This window comes from Schistocerca serialis, chromosome 9 (assembly GCF_023864345.2).
Source record: "Schistocerca serialis cubense isolate TAMUIC-IGC-003099 chromosome 9, iqSchSeri2.2, whole genome shotgun sequence".
NCBI classification, from domain to species: domain Eukaryota; kingdom Metazoa; phylum Arthropoda; class Insecta; order Orthoptera; family Acrididae; genus Schistocerca; species Schistocerca serialis.
The window spans coordinates 223,609,856-223,631,536 of NC_064646.1; the positions used below are offsets into that span (position 1 = coordinate 223,609,856).

At 39.2% G+C, this 21,681-nt stretch overlaps 1 protein-coding gene across 3 annotated transcripts in view; it reads right to left on the bottom strand.

The window, feature by feature from the left end:
• Positions 1-21,681, bottom strand: part of LOC126419002 (NADPH oxidase 4-like) — a 203,503-nt gene that overhangs the window by 85,419 nt on the left and 96,403 nt on the right. For all 3 annotated transcript variants that reach the window (XM_050086052.1, XM_050086053.1, XM_050086054.1), the window contains exons 4-5: positions 19,137-19,234; positions 8,840-8,867 (exon numbers count right to left, since the gene is read on the bottom strand). In XM_050086052.1, coding sequence (XP_049942009.1) covers positions 8,840-8,867; positions 19,137-19,234 — 126 coding nt within the window. The remainder of the gene's footprint in view (positions 1-8,839; positions 8,868-19,136; positions 19,235-21,681) is intronic.

The window sequence follows — 21,681 nt, forward strand, 5'->3', positions numbered from 1 at the left end:
AGGTGTGTGACAGAAAATAAATAGAATTCAACTATGAATTTAATTTCTGAAGTGCCACCTTTGTTAGTGAAAAAATTTAACATCTATTTTATAATTAATTGAGGCAGAGAGGCACATCGTGCAAACCTTTAAGGTCTACATCTGCATCATTACTCCACAAAAAATTGTTGAGTGCATGGCAGAATGTACTTCCCATGTACCATGTATTAGTGTTCCTTCCTCTTTCACTTGGTGTGGACATGTGAGGACCTGTCTCTGTGCATGCTGTAAATAGTCTAATCTTTTACCTGTGGTCCTTTCAGGAGCATTATGTAGGGGATTTAATACAGTCCTAGATGCTTCACTCAGTACTGGTTCTCGAAAATTTCTCATTAGGCTTCAAGGAGAGAGTTTGTAACTAGCCTCAGGTGTCTGCTTATTCACATTTTTCCACATTTCTGTAATGGTTCCCCCATGAGTCAAATAAACTAATCAAACCTAGGACCATGGAAAATCCAGGAGGGAATAATCACAATATTATGAAAAGGATATGTTGTTACTCAGCATATAGTGGAGATGCCGAGTCACAGACAGGCACAACAGAGAGACTGCTAAACAAGTGAGCCTTCAGCCAAAAGGCCTTCTTCTAAAGCAGAAAACACACACACACACAACCATACATCTTCATTATATTCTGAGTAGCAATCTATCCTTTTGATGATACTATCATTAAACCTAGGACCATTTAAGTTGTCATTATGTGTAAATGTTCAATACCTCCAATTTGTCCTATTTGGCATGAATTTCACACACTAAAGCAGTATTCTAAGATGGATTACTTGCGTGTTTTGTAAGCAATCTCCTCTGTAAGTGGATTACTTCTTCCTACTTTGTAAACTGATTACTTCTTCCGAGTACAGAAGTAATGAACTGATGAATGCATGGTTTATCTACACCTAACCTGTTACCCATGGCTTCAAGCACGTGTGTGTATGGCACATACACTGAGGTGACAAAAAGTAATTGGAACAGTGATATGCACATACAAAGATGGCAGTAGTATTGAGTGCACCATGTATAAAAAGGCAGTGCATTGGTGGAGCTGTCACTTGTAGTCAGGTGAATCATGTGAAAAGGTTTCCAACATGGTTATGGTAGTACGACTGGAAGTAAGAGACTTTGAATGCGGAATGGTAGTTGGAGCTAGCTGCATGGAACATTCCATTTTGGAAATCATTAGATATTTCAATGTTCTAAGATCCACAGTGTCAAGAGTGTGTGAAGAATACCAAACTTCAGGCACTACCTCTCAATATAAACAACACAGTGGCCAATGACCTTCACTTAAAGACCAGGAGCAACAGTTTTTGCGTAGTTGTCAGTGCTAACAGACAAGCAACACTGCATGAAATAACTACAGAAATCAATGTAGGATGTACAGTGAATGTATCTGTTAGGATAGTGTGGCAAAATGTGGTATTAATGGGCTATGGCAGCAGACAACTGATGCGAGTGCCTTTGCTAACAGCACGACGTCGCCTGCAATACTTCTCCTGGGCTCACGACCATATCAATTGCACCCTAGGCAACTGGAAAACCGTAGCCTAGTCATCTCCTCCTCCATCCCTCTCTCCACATCCTCTCCTCCCCACTCTCTCTGTACATCTCCTTCTTCCCCATTCCTCCATAGATCTCCTTCACCCTCCTCTCTCTGCACATCTCATCCATCCCTATGCTATGTCTAACTCCTCCTCCCCTCTCTCTGTCCATCTTCTCCTCTCCCACTCTATCCATGTAGTCCTTCACCCTCTCTCTCTTTCCACCTCCTCCTCCCCATATATCTATCCGTGTCATCTTCCCCCCATCTCTCATCCTTCTCTTCCTCCCCTCTCTGCCCATCTCCTCCTACCCCACCCTCTGTCTATCTATCAGTGGCGCAGCATGGTTGAAAAGGTTGGGGAGGCTCTGCAGTGATTATAGGGAGACAAAATGGTGCAATAAACAACAATTTAAACAAATGAAACAAAATGCATCAAATAAAACAATAACAACAACTACTACTACCACCACTACCACCGCCGCTAATAATAATAATAATAATAATAATAATAATAATAACTTGTTCAAGAAATGATGACAAATTTTTAGAATTCCAGGAGCAAGAGAAGAAGCACTTATATATTTTCTTGTACACAGGTGCAATGCGCCTGTCTTTTCTTTCCACGAATAAGTCTATAACTCAGTCTACAAAGATCTAATCACTGGATAGCTCTCCAAATAGTGTCTTTTCTATTGCTAACGTGCTCAAACACGACAGCCGGATGTTGGACATTGAATTCCTTAAATAACTCTTCACTCATTTAAGAGTACTCATGCTTCATTCACTGCTTGCTGCTGTTGTGGTTAGGGTCAAAACCAAATGCAGGAACTTTGTTGTTACTTCATAAACAGAGTCTAAATCATTGTTGACAAAGTACTTTAAGAGGATTCTTGGAAATAGTGTTTTTTCTCATCAGTTTATATGTTCCACAGTTCATGTTCAAGTTGTTCTTGTTTGAAAAAGGGTACTGTTCTAATAATTGAAGCAGTTTCAACTTTGGGAATTCTTTTTGATAGTTCGGGAAACACTTTTCATTCAAAAGTTCAACAAACTGAATTTGGGGAATGTCTTGAAACCTTCTTTCCATCTGAACAATTTGCAAATCCAGTATCTCGTAAGTTAGTGTCCTGAGAGATGTCTTTTGACTGTCACAGAATGATAAGTTACCATTCAAACACAAGTTGCATTTAATGCATTCATCAATGAATGTTTCTGTTCTTAATTGTCATAAGTTTCTCAAAACAATTCTTATTTCGTCTTGGCAAGCCGTTATACTGACAGATTTTGACTGAATAACATTAAAGAGATGATCAATATAAACAAAGCACACTCGGTAGAAGCAAAGCAAGTAGACAAATGTAGGATCATCCATCCGTCGTTTCATTCCCACAGCACAGCTCAATGATTCTGGGTCCCACTGAGAGTCTGTATCATCAAATATATAATTAAAAACACTATATATGACTGAGAAATGACTAGATGTTGAAAATGCCCTGGAACGGAAATTCCAGCGAGTGTTGCTCGCATGTGGCAGTTTAAATCCTTTCTCAGTTAGCAATACAGTTCCTTTTGATGATTTGCTGAAAACCAAATGGAATGCAGTAAGATCACTTACAAACATGCGTACTTGTCGTATGATTTTGGAGGAATGTAACAGTACCAAATTCAGTTGGTGTGCGTAACAATGAATAAACAGCGCATAGGGACAGAACTGCTTCACCAATTGTTGTAGTCCTCTTTCTCTGCCCCCATTACTGAAAATCACTATCATATGTTTGACTAACCACTTTTCCTACCACATTCCATTCTTTCAATACTGCATGAATATTGTTTGACAAACCTTATATTGTTTGACAAACCTTCAGCAGTTTTATCTACAGAAACATCATAAAATCCAACGAATCTTTCCTCAATTTTGTCTGCAATACAGTACCTGAATATTATACTCATTTGACTCTTGCATGACACGTCTAATGTTTCATCAGCCTGAATCGAAATGAAATTGCAGTTTTGAATTTGAGATTTTATTTTCTCATTAACTGCCAGAGTTATCATTTCTATTACGTCATTCTGTATATCTGGAAAAATTCCTTTAAAGGTTGAAGAGGATGACAGATGGTCTCGGATTAACTGCTCTTCTTGAGCTAGTAAATCCAACAATTCGAGATAGTTACCTTTGTTGCTGGACGATTCATCTTCTTGATGGCCGCGAAAGGCTAGTTCTTCTTTAGAAATAAATACAATTGCCTGAATAAGATGAGCCAATACTTTCCTGCTGGATGCAACTTGTTTGTTGTATTTTATTGAAGGCGAGCGGCTTCAGAAAGGGCGTGCTCAATTCTACTTTGCCCTATAACTGAAATGATTCTTTGTTCTGCAGGTGACATTTTGATATCTGATGAATTTGTGCTTTCCTGTCAAAGTTATTTATTGTACAAATGCCCTCATTGCATCATTCCTTTTCACCACCAAACAGAAGACATATATAACAAAATAATATGTTATTGACTTCATTCGCAGTCAGCCAAGCATACTTATTATACCAGGCTGTCTGAAAAGTGCGTTTTTGTTTGGCTTCACTTAAAACTACACTGAGTATAGGAGTAGGTTGTTTGTCCTTCAATTCTCACTTTTTTTGTATTTTAATGTAGAAAAAGGCGTTTTTAATAAAAATTATATAAGGTGTGTAGTTGCTGGCTCACTCATGTTGGCGACACAACGAAAATATGCACTAAAATCACACAATAATGATTATGAACACAAACCACGTGACGTCACTTCCACGTTAAAAGCCAGCATAGAAACAGCAGAGACTAGTCTCGATACCTGCTAGCAAGTGCAGCACACTGGCCTTCGTGGAAGAGGGGAAGTGGAGAGGGTGCAGGCACACACAGCCAGGTAAGGGAAGGGAGACAGAGACAGAGCAGTCAAGTCTCAAGCAGGTAGATACACCAATACTCAGGGTGCAGCGGCACGGGCTACAAATCTGGTGTCTTTGCACATTTAGTGCTCTCAGTAGAAAGTTGTTTATATTTTTGTTATGAATTACTATTGCATCTTTTTTAAGCACGAATACAGGGGAGACTAAGTCTCAAAGTCTCCCCTCACGCTACGCCACTGCTATCTATCTCCTCCCCTCTCTGTCTCTGTCCATCTCCTCATCTATTTATCACAACCTTCCCCCATCCATGCCCATCTGAATGTGGAGTCCCTGAAAAACAGGTTGATAAAGGAGGCCAGTATTATTCCAACACAACATGCTTGTCATGCAGGGGAGCCCGAACAGCAGGGGCTGAAAAAACACGTTTCTGCTGTATCCCCACTCCTATTGGAGCTAAACTCTGCAGTGCTGATACTCACAGAGTTTATTGTTCGTGTGCCAAAGCTGGTTGAAATCTATCCAGGAGTTTAGGAGGAGATCCTAGACATACACACGTACATGTTACATTGTATTATAACTAGCCTTTTCCCCCCATGCATACAATTCTTCCTTCCTCCAGCTCTCTGTCTGCCTTATGCTCCCATGTCCCACGTCCATCTATCTCCTCCTCTCCCATTCTTCATTTATCTTCTCCACACCCTCTTTCTGATCATATCTTCCTCCCCTATCCATCTGCCCATATCCTTCTTCCCCACTCTCTGTCCCTCTTATCCTGCTTCACACTCTCTCTGTCCACAACATGCTCCCACCTCTTTCACTATTCATCTTCTACAAGTCGTCTCTTTCTGCTCAGCTGTACCTATCTACACGTGTAACTCCTGTAAATCAAGCTGATACTATTCTCACAATATGCCTTTTGAGCAGGGCAGCCTACATGGTAGAGGCTGTAAAAATCACTTCCTGGCCCTTGTGTGTAGGTTGCTCTGCAAAGCAAATCATTAAGATGGGCTGATACTATTCCACACAACACAACATTTGTGCAGAGCAGATATACAACAGGTGCAGAAAAAACACCTTCTTGTTTGTATTTCTGCTCTTATTGGAGCTAGGAGTTTGTAAACCCCAGAGCACTGATACTTGTGAAGTTTGCTGTTTGTGTGCCAGATTTGGTTGAAATCAATCCAAGTATTTGGAAGGAGATCCCAGACATACATACATGCTGTTTAATATATATGAAGGGCTTATTTCAATAGTGGTATAAGTCCATTTTTGTTCATTTTGAGATACAGAGTCCTAAAGTTAAATGAGCACTGAAAAATCTGCAGTTGAGATACCAGAAATATTCAAGCATATGGCTTCTTGCTAGAGATGAACTTTTTTTTCTGTTTGTTTGGATCATTAATTTCAGGAGCATTATAGGCAGAAAAGTGGAGGTAATGGTCTTGTACCACTATTGAAATAAGCCCTCCATATATGAGTAAATATGTATGTATGTATGTATCTCCAGGATTCCTCCTCCCAAGCCCCTGGGTTGATTTCAACCAAATTTGGTACACAGACATCGTACTTCATGTATTGGCAAAGTTGATGGACATAGGGATATGAGTCAGGAGGAGATGGAGAAGGAGAAAGGGAGGGGTTAATGGATGGAGAGAGAGATGGAGGCAGAGGAGGAGAGGGAAAGAGTGAAGGGGGAGAAGTAGATGGGTGGACACGAGTGGGGAGGAAGAGGTAGACACAGAGGGGGGAAGAAGAGATGTGTGCAATATATGTGTTAAACATGTATGCAGATAATGCCATGAGAGAAAGGATATTATGTATCTATTTATGTCCTGTGCCTTTTCCTAAAACCCTGAATTGATTTCAGCCAAATCTGGCACACTTACAGCAAGTTTCATGACTACCAGCACTGTGGAATTTATAACCTCCTATCTCCAATAATGGTGGATATATTTTGCAGTCCCAGAAAAACAGTGCTCTGCACATGAAGTGCATGTTGTATTGGAGTAGTCTTGGCCTACCTTATCAACAATCTTTGCAGGGCAGGCTATGTGTCTGTGTAAAAAAATTTTAAGCCCCGCACGTGTAGGAAACCTTGTCTCATAGACATATTGTGGGAGTATTGCCAGCCTGCTCCATCAAATTGTTAGGCTGGGTCTACAGGTACAGATGGGCAAGGCTGGGGGAAGGCTGAGATGACTAGAGGAGGGGATGGCCAGAGAGAGAGGGTATAAGTGGATGTATAGGGTGACAGGGGAAGAGAAGACTGATAGAGAAAGGGGAAGCACAGAGCCACAGAGAGAGGTGGAGGATGAGCTGCATTGGGAGAGGGGGAGGAGGAGATGGATAAGAAGAGGGAGCAGGAGGAGATGAATTGCAGAGGAGGGCAGGAGAAGATGGGCAGAGCCAATGTGACAGGAGCAGATGGACACAGAGAGAGGGGGGGAGAGGAGAGGATGGACAAGGAGACAGAGGGGGGAGGAGGAAGTGAACAGGGAGAGGTGGAGGACAAGAAGGAAGGAGAGAGAAGGGGGAAGAATAGTTGGACCAAAATAGGGGGGAGGAGGAGATTTGTGCAATATACATGTCAAACAAGTACACAGATGAAGCTGCAGAGAAAAAGCTAGTCTGTTATAAGCATAAAGAAGAGTGTAAGTGTGTATGTGCTGGATCTTCTCCCAAGCCCTTGGATCAATTTGAATCAAATTTGGCACAGAAATAGCAGGTCTCTTGGATATCAGTACTGTGGGGTTTATAACTTCCTAGCTTCACAACAAATGGAGGTACAAGCAAAAATGTCTTTTGCAGCACCTGATGTATAATGTGCTCAAAGGGAGGGGCAGGAAGATATGGTCAGATAGAGGGAGTGGAGAAAATGGAAAAAGGGAGGCACAGGAGGAAGAGATAGATAGATGTGGGGACATGAGGTGGACAGGTAGAGGTAGGAAAAGGAGATAGACAGAGATAGGGGGCAGAAGGAGGAAATGGGCGAAGAGGAGGGAAAGGAGGAGATGAACAGACAAGGGTTGAAGGAGGAGATGGGCAGAGATGGTTGTTAGGAGGAAGTGGATAGAGAGGGGTAGGTGAGGCGGTGACAGACAGAGGGGGAGGGGGAGGAAGTGATATGTGCAATCTGTGTGTCAAACATGACTAGTGGGAATACTACTGGAAGAAGAGGACAGAAAGAGACAGAGACAGACATGGAAAGAGAGAGAGAGAGAGAGAGAGAGAGAGAGAGAGAGAGAGAGAACAGCAGACATGATGTGCAGGTAGTATCAATATGCCTTGCAGGGGCTATGTTTGTCGATTAATGTAGCTGAGCACAGAGTCAGCAGGAGGAGATGAATAATGAGAGAGGGGAATGATGAAGTTGGCAGAGAAATGGATAGGAACAGATGGAGGGACGGGGAGAAGAGGGGATGGCCAGAGAGGGGTAGGAGGGGGATCCATAGTGAGAGTAAGGAGAAGGAGACAGATAGGGAGATGCAAGCAGAAGGAGATGAATATGGAGAGGTGGGGGACATGGATACAGAGAGGAGGACAGGCGGAGATCGATTGGGACAGTGGGCAAGAGAAGATGGCAAGTGAGGAGGAATTGAATAGAGAGAGGGGCGAGAAGGGTTCACCAGAAAGATAGGTGGAGGACTAGATGTACAGAGAGAAAGGAGGAGGAGGAGATGGACAGAGAGAGGGGGGAGGAGATGGACAGATAAGGGGTAGAAGAGACAGAGACAAGGTGAGAGGAGAATATGAACAGAGAAATGAGTGATGGGGGAAGTGGCCTGAGAGAGTGGGGAGGAGGAAATGTGCAGATAGAGTGGAGATTAAGAGATGAACAGAGAGAGGGGGAGGAGGGGATGGTCAGAGATAGGGGGAGGAGAATGTGGACAGAGAGGGATGAGAACAAGGTGGTAATAGTGAGAGGGAGGATGAGATGGACACAGACAGGAGGACACAGAGATATACAGACAGGGAGTAGGAGGAGGAGATGGACAGGCAGGCGGTACATACATTAAATGGACCACGGATACATATTCCATGGTGACAGGACACCCCAATGTTCGATATCACATAAGGGAAATCCTTCCACTTCGAACAGTTTTCAACTGTGAAACAATACCGACCACAAAATCAAAACAATGGCCACCAACGTAGCACAATTTTCTCAACATGTCATTTCAAATCAAGTTCACATCATTTCATCAACAATTACAGATTCAAACAAATAAATACTCCACATCCCCTGCACCTAGAGATGAGGAAGACAGAGGTGTTCATAGTGAGAGGGGAAGGGGATATGTGCAATGTATGTGTTGAATGCATACATGGGCAAAATTGTGGGGGTGCATAAGAAAGTAAACAGATTAAATGTTTCTTACCTGATGTGAGTATCATTGCCAAAGGGGCCTGGAAGTTAAAAATAAATCATTGTTAGAACAAGAATGCAGAATGTATACAATTCAATTCTTTCATGCATAGAGTTTAAGCATACCAATCATTATCACTATTATTTGAAAGAAAAAGTGCCATAATTATATGAAATTGAATTTCATTCATGCTTCTTTACAAACTGCCATAATTAGATGAAACTCAATATCGTTAATGCTTCCTTAAGTAGAAATCTCTATATTCTGTATTTCTTGTTGACTTTCGCCTCAACCTACGAAAACAATTTAATACCAAATACATATGTCTGCATATTTACTCCCCACAAATCTATTTTATTACTACCCGCTCCCAGCCTTACTGTGGCTCAGTGTAGTTAAATGGAAAAGAAAAAAAAGAGAAAGCACATATTTCTAACCTGTATGGGAATTGGATATACATCCTAATCTCCTTCTCTCCTCTGTCTGTGTCCATCTCCTCCTCCCCCCCTCTCTGTCAATCTTCTCCTCCTGCCTCTCTCTTCATTGTCTTTTGCCCCACCTCTCCCCCACTCCCCCATCTCTGTCCATCACCTCCTCTCCCTTTCTCTGTTCATTTTCTCCTCCCCCTCTCCATCTGCTGCTCCCCCCTCTCTCTCCATTGTCTCCTCCCCACTTTCTGTGTCCATCTTTCTCATGCCCCTCTCTTTCCAGCCTCTCTCTATCCATCTCATCACCCTGCTTCCTATGTACATTTGCTCTCACCCCTCTGTTCATTTCCTGTTCTCCCCCTCTCTTTGAGCCATGTTAATTATTATTTATAATAAACCAATTACAATAATTTTGCTGTTTGCTAACAATGTTGAGAGACAGAGAGAGAGAGAGAGAGAGAGAGAGAGAGAGAGAGAGAGAGAGAGAGAGAGAAAGAGAGCCTACATGTGTTCATACATGTATTATAGAAATTTGTAAAAATTGAAGTAAATAGGTCAAGAACTTTTTTAAATTTTTGGTAATAATGTTTCCCCTTTATATATTAAACACATATCTATATATTACACATATTAAAAGTATATAGCCTATATCCATCTGAATGTTCATCAGAGTACTGTGTAAAAATCTGAAGTAATAAATCAGTCAGGCACTTTTAGAGACTTTTGGCAACAACATTTCCCCTCTATATGTATTATATGTCACTTCAATTAGTACATAAAAATAAGCACATATTCACATGCAATGTAATGTCATAATTTGAACACAACTGATGAAGTTTCAGAGATGAAAGATTTTGAACAAATTACCATTTATGATTTTATTTACATAGATATAAATGTTCATTAGTACAAAATCTTAAATTTCCAAAAGTTTTTCATTGATTCCTTTGAAAGTTTGACACAACAATGCATTTGAATAAACGTGTTTTTGTATACTATTGGAGAGAGAGGGAGAGAGAGAGAGAGAGAGAGAGAGAGAGAGAGAGAGAGAGACACACATGCGCACCACAGGGTGATTCACCTAAAATTTGAACTGCAAATAGTGTGACGTAGAACACATTATTGCTGTGCAGTTTTTACTGAATGGATTGGTAGTCAGAGGCTCATATTGTTAGTCAATAAATGGATTATAATAATACTTACAAAGCAGGATCTTTGACTAGCAATGAACGTAAACACAGTGTCTGTCTGCTGTTGCAGAAGTCTTCCAAATACTGGTTTAAAACAACTGTTACACTTCATAAACTTGATTGTGTTCTAGTCTACTGCACTAAAGTCACTGTCATCTAATTCATTTTAGCACAGAGCATACAGCTCCTGTGTAATCGAGTTAAATAGGGCAGCTCCATTGGTATGGCAAGCTCCTTTAAATGATCACAGCGCTGCACTTCAGTGAGTTGTCAACACCGAAGCTGTGAACATGCTTGGAAATGGGTGCACTATTGAAGCTTCCACAACTGAATCATCTCAACAAACGCTAGCTGCTCCAGCAAAACAGCAGTTTCTATGTTTACCAACTACATGACCTCGCCAGGAAAAGCTGTCATCATCAACAATGTTCCCAATACAGTAATAGATGACTGTAAAACCGGTAAGAGACAATTTATGGCATCAATATTTAGCATTGCTCTCACATACGTAGAGCCAACTTTTGTATTTTTACAAGAACTGTAGAAAATGTAGATAGATTAGTGTAAGAGTGTGATTTGTGTGTTTAAAGAGATAATGACACCAGTAAGGCATTTAAAAAAAGCCAATACACAAGTTGTCTTTTCTAATGTATTTCCATTTATTAGTAATGCTGTAATAGTTAACAAAATGTCTAAATGGGGATGTGTACTTGGGCATGTCAGAGATATTCCAACCAGGGTTCAGGGATACTCTCAAACAAAATCATTTTATCGCACTGCTCATAAGTATTAGACGATTTAAGCAAAGTACCATCCACTGTACACATCGCCTATGAAGGAAATCATTTCAATGAGTATATTACCATGGATGACATTGTATGTCATCATTGCAAAGGTGTTGGTCATATCAAGGAAGATTTCTCACAGTTACTGACTATTCCAAATGGTGAAAGCGAATTTCCTGCTCTTGCACACAATGCTACTACACAAAAGTCTGTACCATTGGTAGAAGAACCAGCTCCAAAAATTCCTCAGCGTCCCTCACAGTCTGGAAAAGTGCAACATACATCTGATTCTTCTACTGCAAAGTATGAGAAATAGTTCCAATACTTTCAACAGTTTAGTCATCAGTAAGAACAATATTTCTTCCAATGAACACCAGATTAAAAATCTGTCAAGAGAAACTGTCAATGTCCTTCCTATGGAAACTAATGAATTATCTGAATTTAGCGTGACTGATGAATCTAATACTAAAGCTCACATAGCATCAGGTGCAACAGCTACTACTGAAACACTACCTGCATCTGGTGCACCACAACAAAACGACGACATGATAGATGCAGAATCCAAATATGATTCATCAGTATCATCAAATGAGAAATGAGCCCCCGTCAGAAAATATCCATAAAGATTACCTCATGTCTTCAAAAGAATTCAAAGCCTGTATAAAAGCAACAAGAAATCAGAAAATATTACTTTTGATTCCAAAGCGGTACACTACAGATTTTGTACCTTTGCAACAATTAATTGATAAACAACTTGCAAAAACCAAAGAACATCATCACCTACAGTGATTCTTAAGTGCGATTAAAAGAGAAACAGCCACTAAATCAAATGTGTGTTTGTCACCTCCATGTTCGAGCAAGAACAATGCAGTAGCGTGGATACGTCCGAAATAAATAGTACACAATGCAAACAGAACATTGATTATCATTAATGGTAAAACCAAATACAAGTCAAACAACTTGGTCTCTACAAAAGCAAAATCAAGTGCATACAAATAAACCTACAATGCTCCAGAGCTGCAACAGCTAACCTAATGCAGCTTATTGTGCAATATCAGACTGACATTGCTTTCATACAACAACCATATTGTTATCAACAAAATGTAGATGGAATCACTAGAAGCTGCAAGATATTTATTGCAGGTGACAAGGAAAAGGGCAGCAGTACTGATAGCCAACAAAGATATTGATCCTGTAATGATTAGCCACTTATTCATCAAAGATGCAGTATTTGCTGAAATAGTAAAAGAAAATTTGTGATTTTTCATATCTTGCATGTACTTAGATATCACAAAACCCATCAAATATGACGTGAGAAAAATGATATGATGATCTACAATAAAGGAGTTGGTTTAGTAATTGATATGGATAGCAATGCAAGATCTAGCATGTGGCATCAGACAGTAACAAACTCCGGAGGAAAGGATATTTTTGGCTTCCTCTGGTCTATACGTAGTGAATGAGGGGAATCACAGACCAACTTTTGAAAATAGTAACAGAAAGAGCAATAATGATTTAACTATGGCCACCTCTTATCTACTGCCAAAGCAAAGCCTATGGACTTGTGCTGAAGAAGGGAATTGTTCCAACCATAATATTATTACTTTTAGCATTGGAGTGTGTCCAAACGGCATGTGCTGAAAGCATAATCCAAACTAACAAATTTATTGTTATACAGATGTAACCAGAACTGCCATCTATATGCTAAAATACTTTGTGCCTGACAATGATCAAATTCAAGACACAGAATACCATAAACTAATATGATTCCAAATGCTATGACCCGGCAGAATGGTAGATGATGTAGCTTTCACACAGATAGAAATACTGTAGAGGAATTAATAATGAACTTGCCTGAAAACAAGACTCCTGGTAAAATGGTGTTATTAGTAAGATCCTTTATCAACTGTACAGCATTTTTCCCCAACTATCTTACTGCAGTTGCCTAAAGAATGGCTGCTTTCCAAGATCATGGAAAAGAGCTAAAATAGTAACCACTCTCAAAGCTGGCAAAGAAAACTGCGTGGAAGTGTCCAAATTTCGTCTCAGTAGTCTTCTGTATATGGAAGAAAAAGTATTGGAAAAGCTGTTAATTAACAGAATTATGCACATTGTCTTCTCTAAGCATCTCCTAAGCAATCAGTATGGACTTACTCCAAAGAAAGGGACAGTTGATGCACTGTCGGCTCTTATGAACTTCATACAGGATAGCATATCACAAGGACAGTATATGGGGTGTGTCACTAACTATTGCCATCTAGAATAACTCTGACAGTATGATAGGAGCTGAAATGTTTGTGGGACAAAAGTTGCATGGGACAATGGGGGCCATTATAAGACGTTGGTTTTCTGTTGCTAGGTGGGGTCACTTCAGAGATATGAAGGTCAACTTTGTTTTTTTAAATGAGATGCTATAGTTTGGTACTTATTTTCTGATAGCAGCTATTGAGACGAGTCCAGTGATGTGTAACAGTAAGGTCTTTGAAGGTCAATGAAGGTCACAAAGGTGGCATGAACGTGCATTTACAGAAAGTGTTCGAAGTGATGACCATAGGTGTCAATGCAGTGCTGCAATCTTCTTATCATGGGTTAAGTGGTATTCCTTATCACATCAGCATTTATCGAAGCACATGCTACGACAATTCTCTCTCGCATATGGTTAGGTGTAGTTGGAATTACTGTATAAACAATATCTTTTACGAATCCCACAAAAAAAAATCCAGAGGTGCCAAGTCTGGCGAATGAGCCGGACATGACACATCCCCTCCGCGTCCAATCCAATGATTTGGGAATTGTCTCTGCAACTCATTTCTAGCCATCAGTAAAAAATGTGCTGGACACCCATCGTGTTGATACCATATTCTGTTCCTTGTTCCTAAAGGTATTTCTTCCAATAACAGACATAATGTTTCTTGCAGGAATGTGATGTACTTCCTACCATTAAGATTTCCTTCAATGAAATAGGGGCCTATAATTCTGTCCTCCAGAATCCCACACCATACATTCACTGACCATGGTTTTTGGTGTGCAACTTGCTGCAGTCACCATGGATTTTCAATTGCCCAATAATGCATGTTATGCAAATTAACATTTCCATGGTTCATGAATGTAGCCTCGTCAGTAAATAAAATCAAATTAATAAATGTGTCATCCCTCTGAATCTGAAGTTGAGCCCATCGGCAGAATTCAATGCGAAACAACAATCTGTACCAGTTAATTCTTGGTGGAGACTGATATGGTATGGATGATATTTATGGTGATGCAGAACATGAACAACACTGCTCTGGCTAATGCCAGATTCCCTTGCGAGTTGACACAACTAACACAATGATCTCGAACCACAGTGGCAAAAGTACCAATTTCCATTTCCTCGTTGGTAACTTTCCTTTGCTGGATAGGTTTCCAATGTGTTAAAGATCCAGCTGTTCTCAATTTATCATACACTTATTTAAATGAACAACATGTAGAGTGAGTACGTTGAGGATATCTTTCAGTGCATAAGTCTCTAATTGTCACTGAACTTCTTTGGCATTCTCCAAAAATGAGAAGCATATCAACTTGTTCTTCAAAGGAATACATCATTCACATTCACTTGATTAAATGATACTCGTCTTACCATTCCTCTTAGTGTTGTATTGTGGAACCATCAAATGGTGTTTACATGTCAATGGGATGTTAGAAGGATATGCCATGTTCGACGAATATTTACTATTTGCACGATATACGAGATAGAGCTGTCAGGGCATGTGCTTCGTTAAATGCTAAAGTGATAAGGATTACCACTCAATCCATGATAAGAAGACTGCAGCACTGCATTGACACCATTTGTCATCAGTTTGGACACCTTCTCTAAATGGACGTTCATGCCATCTTTTTTTACCTTCGCTGACCTTCAAAGACCTTACTGTTACACATCATTGGATTTGTCTTGATAGCCACTATCAGAAAATAAGTACCAAACTATAGCATCCCATTTAAAAAAACAAAGCTGACCTTCATATCTTTAATGCAACCCCACACAGCAACAAAAAACCAACTTCATATTATGGCCCCCATTGTCCCATGCAACATTTGTCCCACAAACTTTTCAGCTACTATCATACTTTCGGAGTTATTCTAGGTGGCAATAGTTAGCGACTCACCCTGTATAATAATGGTCAGTCTTGATGCTCAGGGAGCTTTTGACGCAGCTTGGTGGCCCAGCATCCTTAAAGTGCTACTAGACTCTGAATGTCCTAGAACTTATATAACCTAGTAAAAAATTATTTCAGTGATAGAATAGCAGTGCTGGTAACAGCATCAAACTAGAAAAGAAGGTGATGAAAGGATGCCCACAGGTATCTTGTGATGGCCCAGGTTTCTGTAATATACAGTATAATTCTCTGCTTAATTTGGATTACACAGCAAACTTAAAAATGATAGCATCTTCAGACTGTGTTCATCAAAGCAGATACTGTCATTATTGCTGAGGAGCTCTGCAATAGAGAAATGGAAAAAATCACAGCTTGGGCCCAAAACAACAAAATCCATTTTAATGAGCAAAAATCGAAAGTAATGCTAATAACAAGGGGAAGACATACAGACAAAGCAACAGTTGGTATGATTCTAACCAGTAATATTTTGCAACAAGTAGAATGATTAAAATACTTGGGTATAATTATTGATTCTAAATTTCTGTTCAACCGATATAAACAATACATGACTGAAAAATGCATGAAACTTATTCATTCTTTATCTAAATCAGCAAGGCTCAATTGGGGACTTCGTTCAGCAGCAATGAAAATTATTTACAAAGGCGTATTGGTACATGCAGCTCCTGTTTGGATGGACTCACTAAAAGGAAAATATAGCTGCATGAAAATTCATAGAATGCAGTGCTTGATCAACATAAAGACTACCAATGCTTGCATAACCATGTCTACTGAAGCATTGTGCATTCTGACAGGTCTTAAACTGATAATTATTAAACTGCAGGCAATAGCTGAAGAAAGGCAAAGGTCCCGAGTTTGAGTCTCGGCCCGGCACACAGTTTTAATCTGCCAGGAAGTTTCATATCAGCACACAGTCCGCTGCAGAGTGAAAATCTCATTCTGGAATAGCTGAAGAATATAAAATTACAAAAATTGAACCCACCACCCAGTCTATAGACACTGCATTAGATTACAAACAGTGGCTCCATCCAGAAAGTACAGTACCTTTAGAAGAAAATTACAAACTCAAGGAACATCCTATGGAGATTTATACTGATGGGTGTCATTCAGAGAACTTAACAGGATCAGGAGTGGTAATAATGATTGATGGGACACCTGCCTATCAGTTAAAGTACACACTAAAGAATGGGTCCACCATTAACTGAGCAGTACAATTACCAATCTTGCAAGCCTTAGAGAAACTAGTGAACTTACGGGAAAAACATGTTAAAATGGCAGCTGTAATATGCACATGCAGTAGTATTAAGCTGGAGTCATTAAAAAATTCTCAGCACAATCTACCCTGCAACAACCATACAAGCTTTTCAGATTGTTTCTGACCACCCTGCATGAGAATCCTATGGCACATAACAAATGTAGTGAAAGCTGGCGTCCTAACAACTAGCTACCCACACTAGGAAAACCCACCAAGAAATGCTGCAAGTCCATCTGACAACAGGGTCATTCACACATACAATCACAGATTTCTCTACAAATGATGTGATCCAACATCCCCTCCCCTTCTCCCCCTGAAAGGTGTGTTCCAAATACTAGGATGTTAATAGGTAGGGCGTGAAAGAATTTAGTGTGCAAATATGGCTGTTGTTAGAGGTTCAAACCCAAACAATGATATAAGGTGTGAAAGATTATCTTAAGTTCCTGAATACTGATCAAAAGCATGCCTCAGAGATCTCTCTGCACAACATGTCAAGTCCTTTCACCTCAACATTCATGCACCACAATAATGTGCTGTAGCTCATGTTGGCATAAAGTTGTGGAAAGTGTCTCATTCAGAGCTCATCACATTTATCTGTGTGTACATCACAACAATATCTGAAGTCTGTTTTCATCTTTTTCTGCTAATTCTTTACATTTTCACATAACAAAATACAGGAATTTGTGTTACACATTACATGATGTGCAGCTGAAAGCTTTCTTTGCAGAGTATTCTGAAAACACACCCCTTACACACACATCACACAAATGTCAGTCATAAAATTAAAGATTATATAGCATCCCAAAAGTATTCTGTCAATTATTTTTATTACACAGCATAAAATCATTCAAGTAGAATGAATCAGTGTTAAATTCTATACAGAGCTATACTTTAAGTGAAAAGCAGAACATACCTGTGAATACAAATACTTTTTGTGCAATTATCAAAACAAAATAATACAAAGATATGTCCTCAGGAAACACGGCAATGGAAAGTTCAAGCAGAATGTAAATAATTTACAAGTAAGTATAACAACTCATCACCTTTACTGTTTGATGAGTTGTTGTTAAATTTACTATTAAATCATTTACATGTTTTAAGCAACATTTAGTGCCCTACTTAGAGGGGAAAATGTCCTGTGGGCAGACTGAGGCATAGATGAGAGGACAATGTGAAGGCTGATTTGAGGAGCATAGATATTGAAGGTGAATGGAAGGAAATAGCCCAAGACAGGGACAGATGGCGAAAATACATTGCTGCGGTAATGGACTCTCGAGTCCAGTATGACCAGTGAGTGTGTAAGCAAAATTTAACTGAACTAGATGAAGCTCTTGTGATAAATTTATGGTTGCTGGTGTTCAGTTTTCACATCATGCTGGACAAAACAATGAAAAAATCCAAGTTGGAAATTGTTCTTAAGCAGCCTGCCATCTGCTTCGGTTGTATAGTTTATTGAAAAAATTCAAAGTTCAGATGTTCAGGCAACTGATACAATTATTTATACTGTATAAACGTGGTATGTGAAGTTACAGAAATAATACTTAGGTAGTTTGCTCTTTTTTTTTTTTTTTTTTAAATGTTGAGGGCAACACCTTAAGGAAAATTCTCTTTGCATTACAAGTAGCAGATACAGTAGAACAGCATGTCTGCTGGATTGAAATTTTTACAGTAGACCCAATGAAAAGCAAATGTCTTGTTTTGGAAAGTCATGTTAATCACACGTACACACTGGCGACTTGTGTGAGACTGTGATTTTGTTCACTGTAGAAAAAAGTCATGAGGTAGGACAAGAAACAAATGGAGAGGTAGACTATAAAGGAGGTTGGTGTACAGGATGATTGGCAGCAGAGAACAGGAAACAACATACTGGAAGAGGTGCCTTGTGTTCAGGCTCCTGGGCCTGATCATAATGGATAAATAATGATGATGACAATTATAATAGGGTTAAGTTGGGTAACTTTTGAACATAAAATCTGACAAGCAATGGCTCTGTGATCACTTTACACTCGTGGTATACGACAGAATAGTGTTCTGCACTCTTCAAGGTTGTCAGTGCTAATATTAAAATACAGTGTTGCCATTGTTATTTTAATTTGTGTAGTGACACATTTTTGATGCCCAATCATGGTAATTTGTTCAAATCAGACAAAAACTTTAATCATGAGTTATTCCTACTCAGAACTTAAAAATATAACACAAAGTAAGGTAGTACACTGGTAAAGAACTGGGACTAATATATAGGAAAATTGGGTTTCAAATCACAATGTGCCAATCCAGATTTACCTGCATCATTCACGTCAAATGGCATTATGGTTCATTTGATAAGTGCCCTGCTGATTTCCTGTTCCATTCTCATCCAATATATGTCTGTACTCTGTCTCTAACTACCTCATCATCAGCATAATAAACCCTTTTGAGTATTTAAGATATTCTAAATGTGCATAAAACAAGAGAGCTCTGTCATAGGAAGCACTTGTAGACTATACAAGAATGGACATACCTGTCCTTCATAACTGGCCCAGTTGATTTCGGGAAAATCGTGAGAATAATATCTGGAGAAATTCACTGCATTTGCAACATGAGCAGCTGTATGTATAGCTGAAAAAAAAATCAAGAAATTCAACATAAGTATTTTATCTTGCAATGACTTTTTGTTTTTAACTACATAAGTACTATAGATATAAGGGGCAATTAAAAAGTTTCCATTATAAGATCATATAGTCCAGAATCGATATGCCTATCAGGCAAAATCACCATGAGCACTGAGGCAATCATCCCTTTGATGCACCAGGTTGAAGACTGGTTACCTGTTTGGTAAAACACCATGTGCTGCTGCATAAGGATTCCATAACAACAGCACATCCTTGTTTCACACAAATCGTTGACCCTTCAAGGCCATTTTTAAGGATCCAAAGGCATGATAATCACATGGGGAGAGATCAGGACTATAGGGGAGGTGGGATGGTGCTCAAGTGTCTCCCACTTGAGTTGGTGCAACTTCTATGTTACGACTTTTGTGATATTGCATTGAGCATTATTATGAAGTTACAGCATGGAACTTGGCACACCATTCCACATTGGAGGTTTTTGGCAGACATGCTGCCCCATACACATTCTTTTCTTCTCTGATGGATGTCTACTAGCATTTGTCCTATAGGATCTAAGGAAAGAATAACAGCACATTGGTCCTGTTAGACACATTAGGTAATAACATTGCCTTAGTGCATGTTGCTGCATTTACTGCACATATGTTGGAAAGACATGAACGCCACACTAGCCTCTTGCCTACATGTCAGTGCTTACATACCCACATCAGAGTTTTACTACATTGCATTTATGTTGCAGCAACACCCACAAATAGAAACTTTTTGACTGTTCAATACATATCAGATATATAACTCAATGGCAATGATATTTGAAGGAGAACTGGAACATTTTAATAGCAGTTATTTTGAATTATAAGTAGATACTCCACACTTCCCTTTTTTGAGAATGTGATGATAATTTTTAGTTGTGTGTAACCAGTTTTTGTCCAAAAATAGTAGTTATTTCTCACTGCACACTAACAAAAAGAATGTTTGTTTCTGGTTGCCAATTTTATTTGACACACTACTGAACTGTTGGCTGCAAATTAAGTTACAGATGCAAGCAATTTCATCAAATTAATTAAAGATAGAGAAAATAATTTGCTTGTATTTAAATAAAAAGAGAAATAACAGATCATCGGAACTGCAAGTTTCGATGTCCAAATATTCCTTCTTACAGAATGAAGGTGATGAGACTAGACAGCTACACAATATTTAAATGAACATAGGCCACATGCGAAAATAGACTGCTCATAAACTTTTGACATGAGATTATAGTAAAAAGTAAATCTTGAATATAGGCCACACTACTAAACTGACTTACAATTGCGAAGCATTACTACTGCATACATGGTCCAGACACTTAAGTATGTTTGCAACCCTACATGACAACTGAACAGTGCAGAGCAAGAGTATTATGTTTTGTGCTTAGGACCTATATAAAAATGAATATTAGAGAAATTGGTGGGATACATTTTCCTGAAAATTAATATATAGAATGTGGGCCAGCAGTGTGGGCATAGTTGGTTAACCCTGAGATCCGGGGGCATCAGGAGCTTGCATACATACTACAATCTCAAAATCGATGATGGTGTGCTTTAGGTCCTTGTGGTTCTCAACATCTCACTCTATCTTCTATTCCTCCCTTCTTCAACTACCTGATGACAAAGGATGACTCATCAACAACAGGGCAGGTTTTATGTAATGGGAGGTCTGGTGACATAACTTATTCAAAAGACACTCTAAGAAAATTGAAGATAAGGATGGGAGAAAAGCTGATCATTTGATTTGTGAGTGATGATGGAAAGAGATGTATTAGTTACACAGTGAAATTTAAACTTCACACTATCAGCTATGCAAAGGAACTCAAAAAGTGGGAAACTATGAAGATTTCATGTTGATGAAAAAAAATTGTCATTGGCGTGCAAGTGAAGAAAACTTTTGAATAGTTCGAAAAGTTTATGTTCATTTTGACAACAAAAGTGCAAATATCCAGATGTGGAAAAAGACTAGCTTGATTTTGCAGTTTGAAACACATAATGTGGATATGCCATTCAACTGAAATGATTCAACTTCTTTTTCTTTTCTTCCAATTTCTTGGCTTTGGGATGTGCCCATTCAGCCATCTCAATAGTGGAATGTCAATTACGATGATACAAACATAAGGGCAACACAACACCCAGTCTCCGAACAGAGAAAATCTCCAACCCAAGAATTGAACCCAGCCTCCTTCACTTAGCTATCTGTCATGCTGACTGCAGTTACTGAGGCAGACAATGATTCAAATTGAAAGCTGCAAAATAGCATGTGAAAGAACTATTTCACCAATGGAATTTAAGTTTCATATGGGTGGGTTCAGCAATTTATGCAATGAAATGATTTATCTGTTCATCGCAGAACTACAATTGTGCAAAAACTGCCTCAAGCTTATGAAAACAGGTTGATATCTTTTCAGTGTTA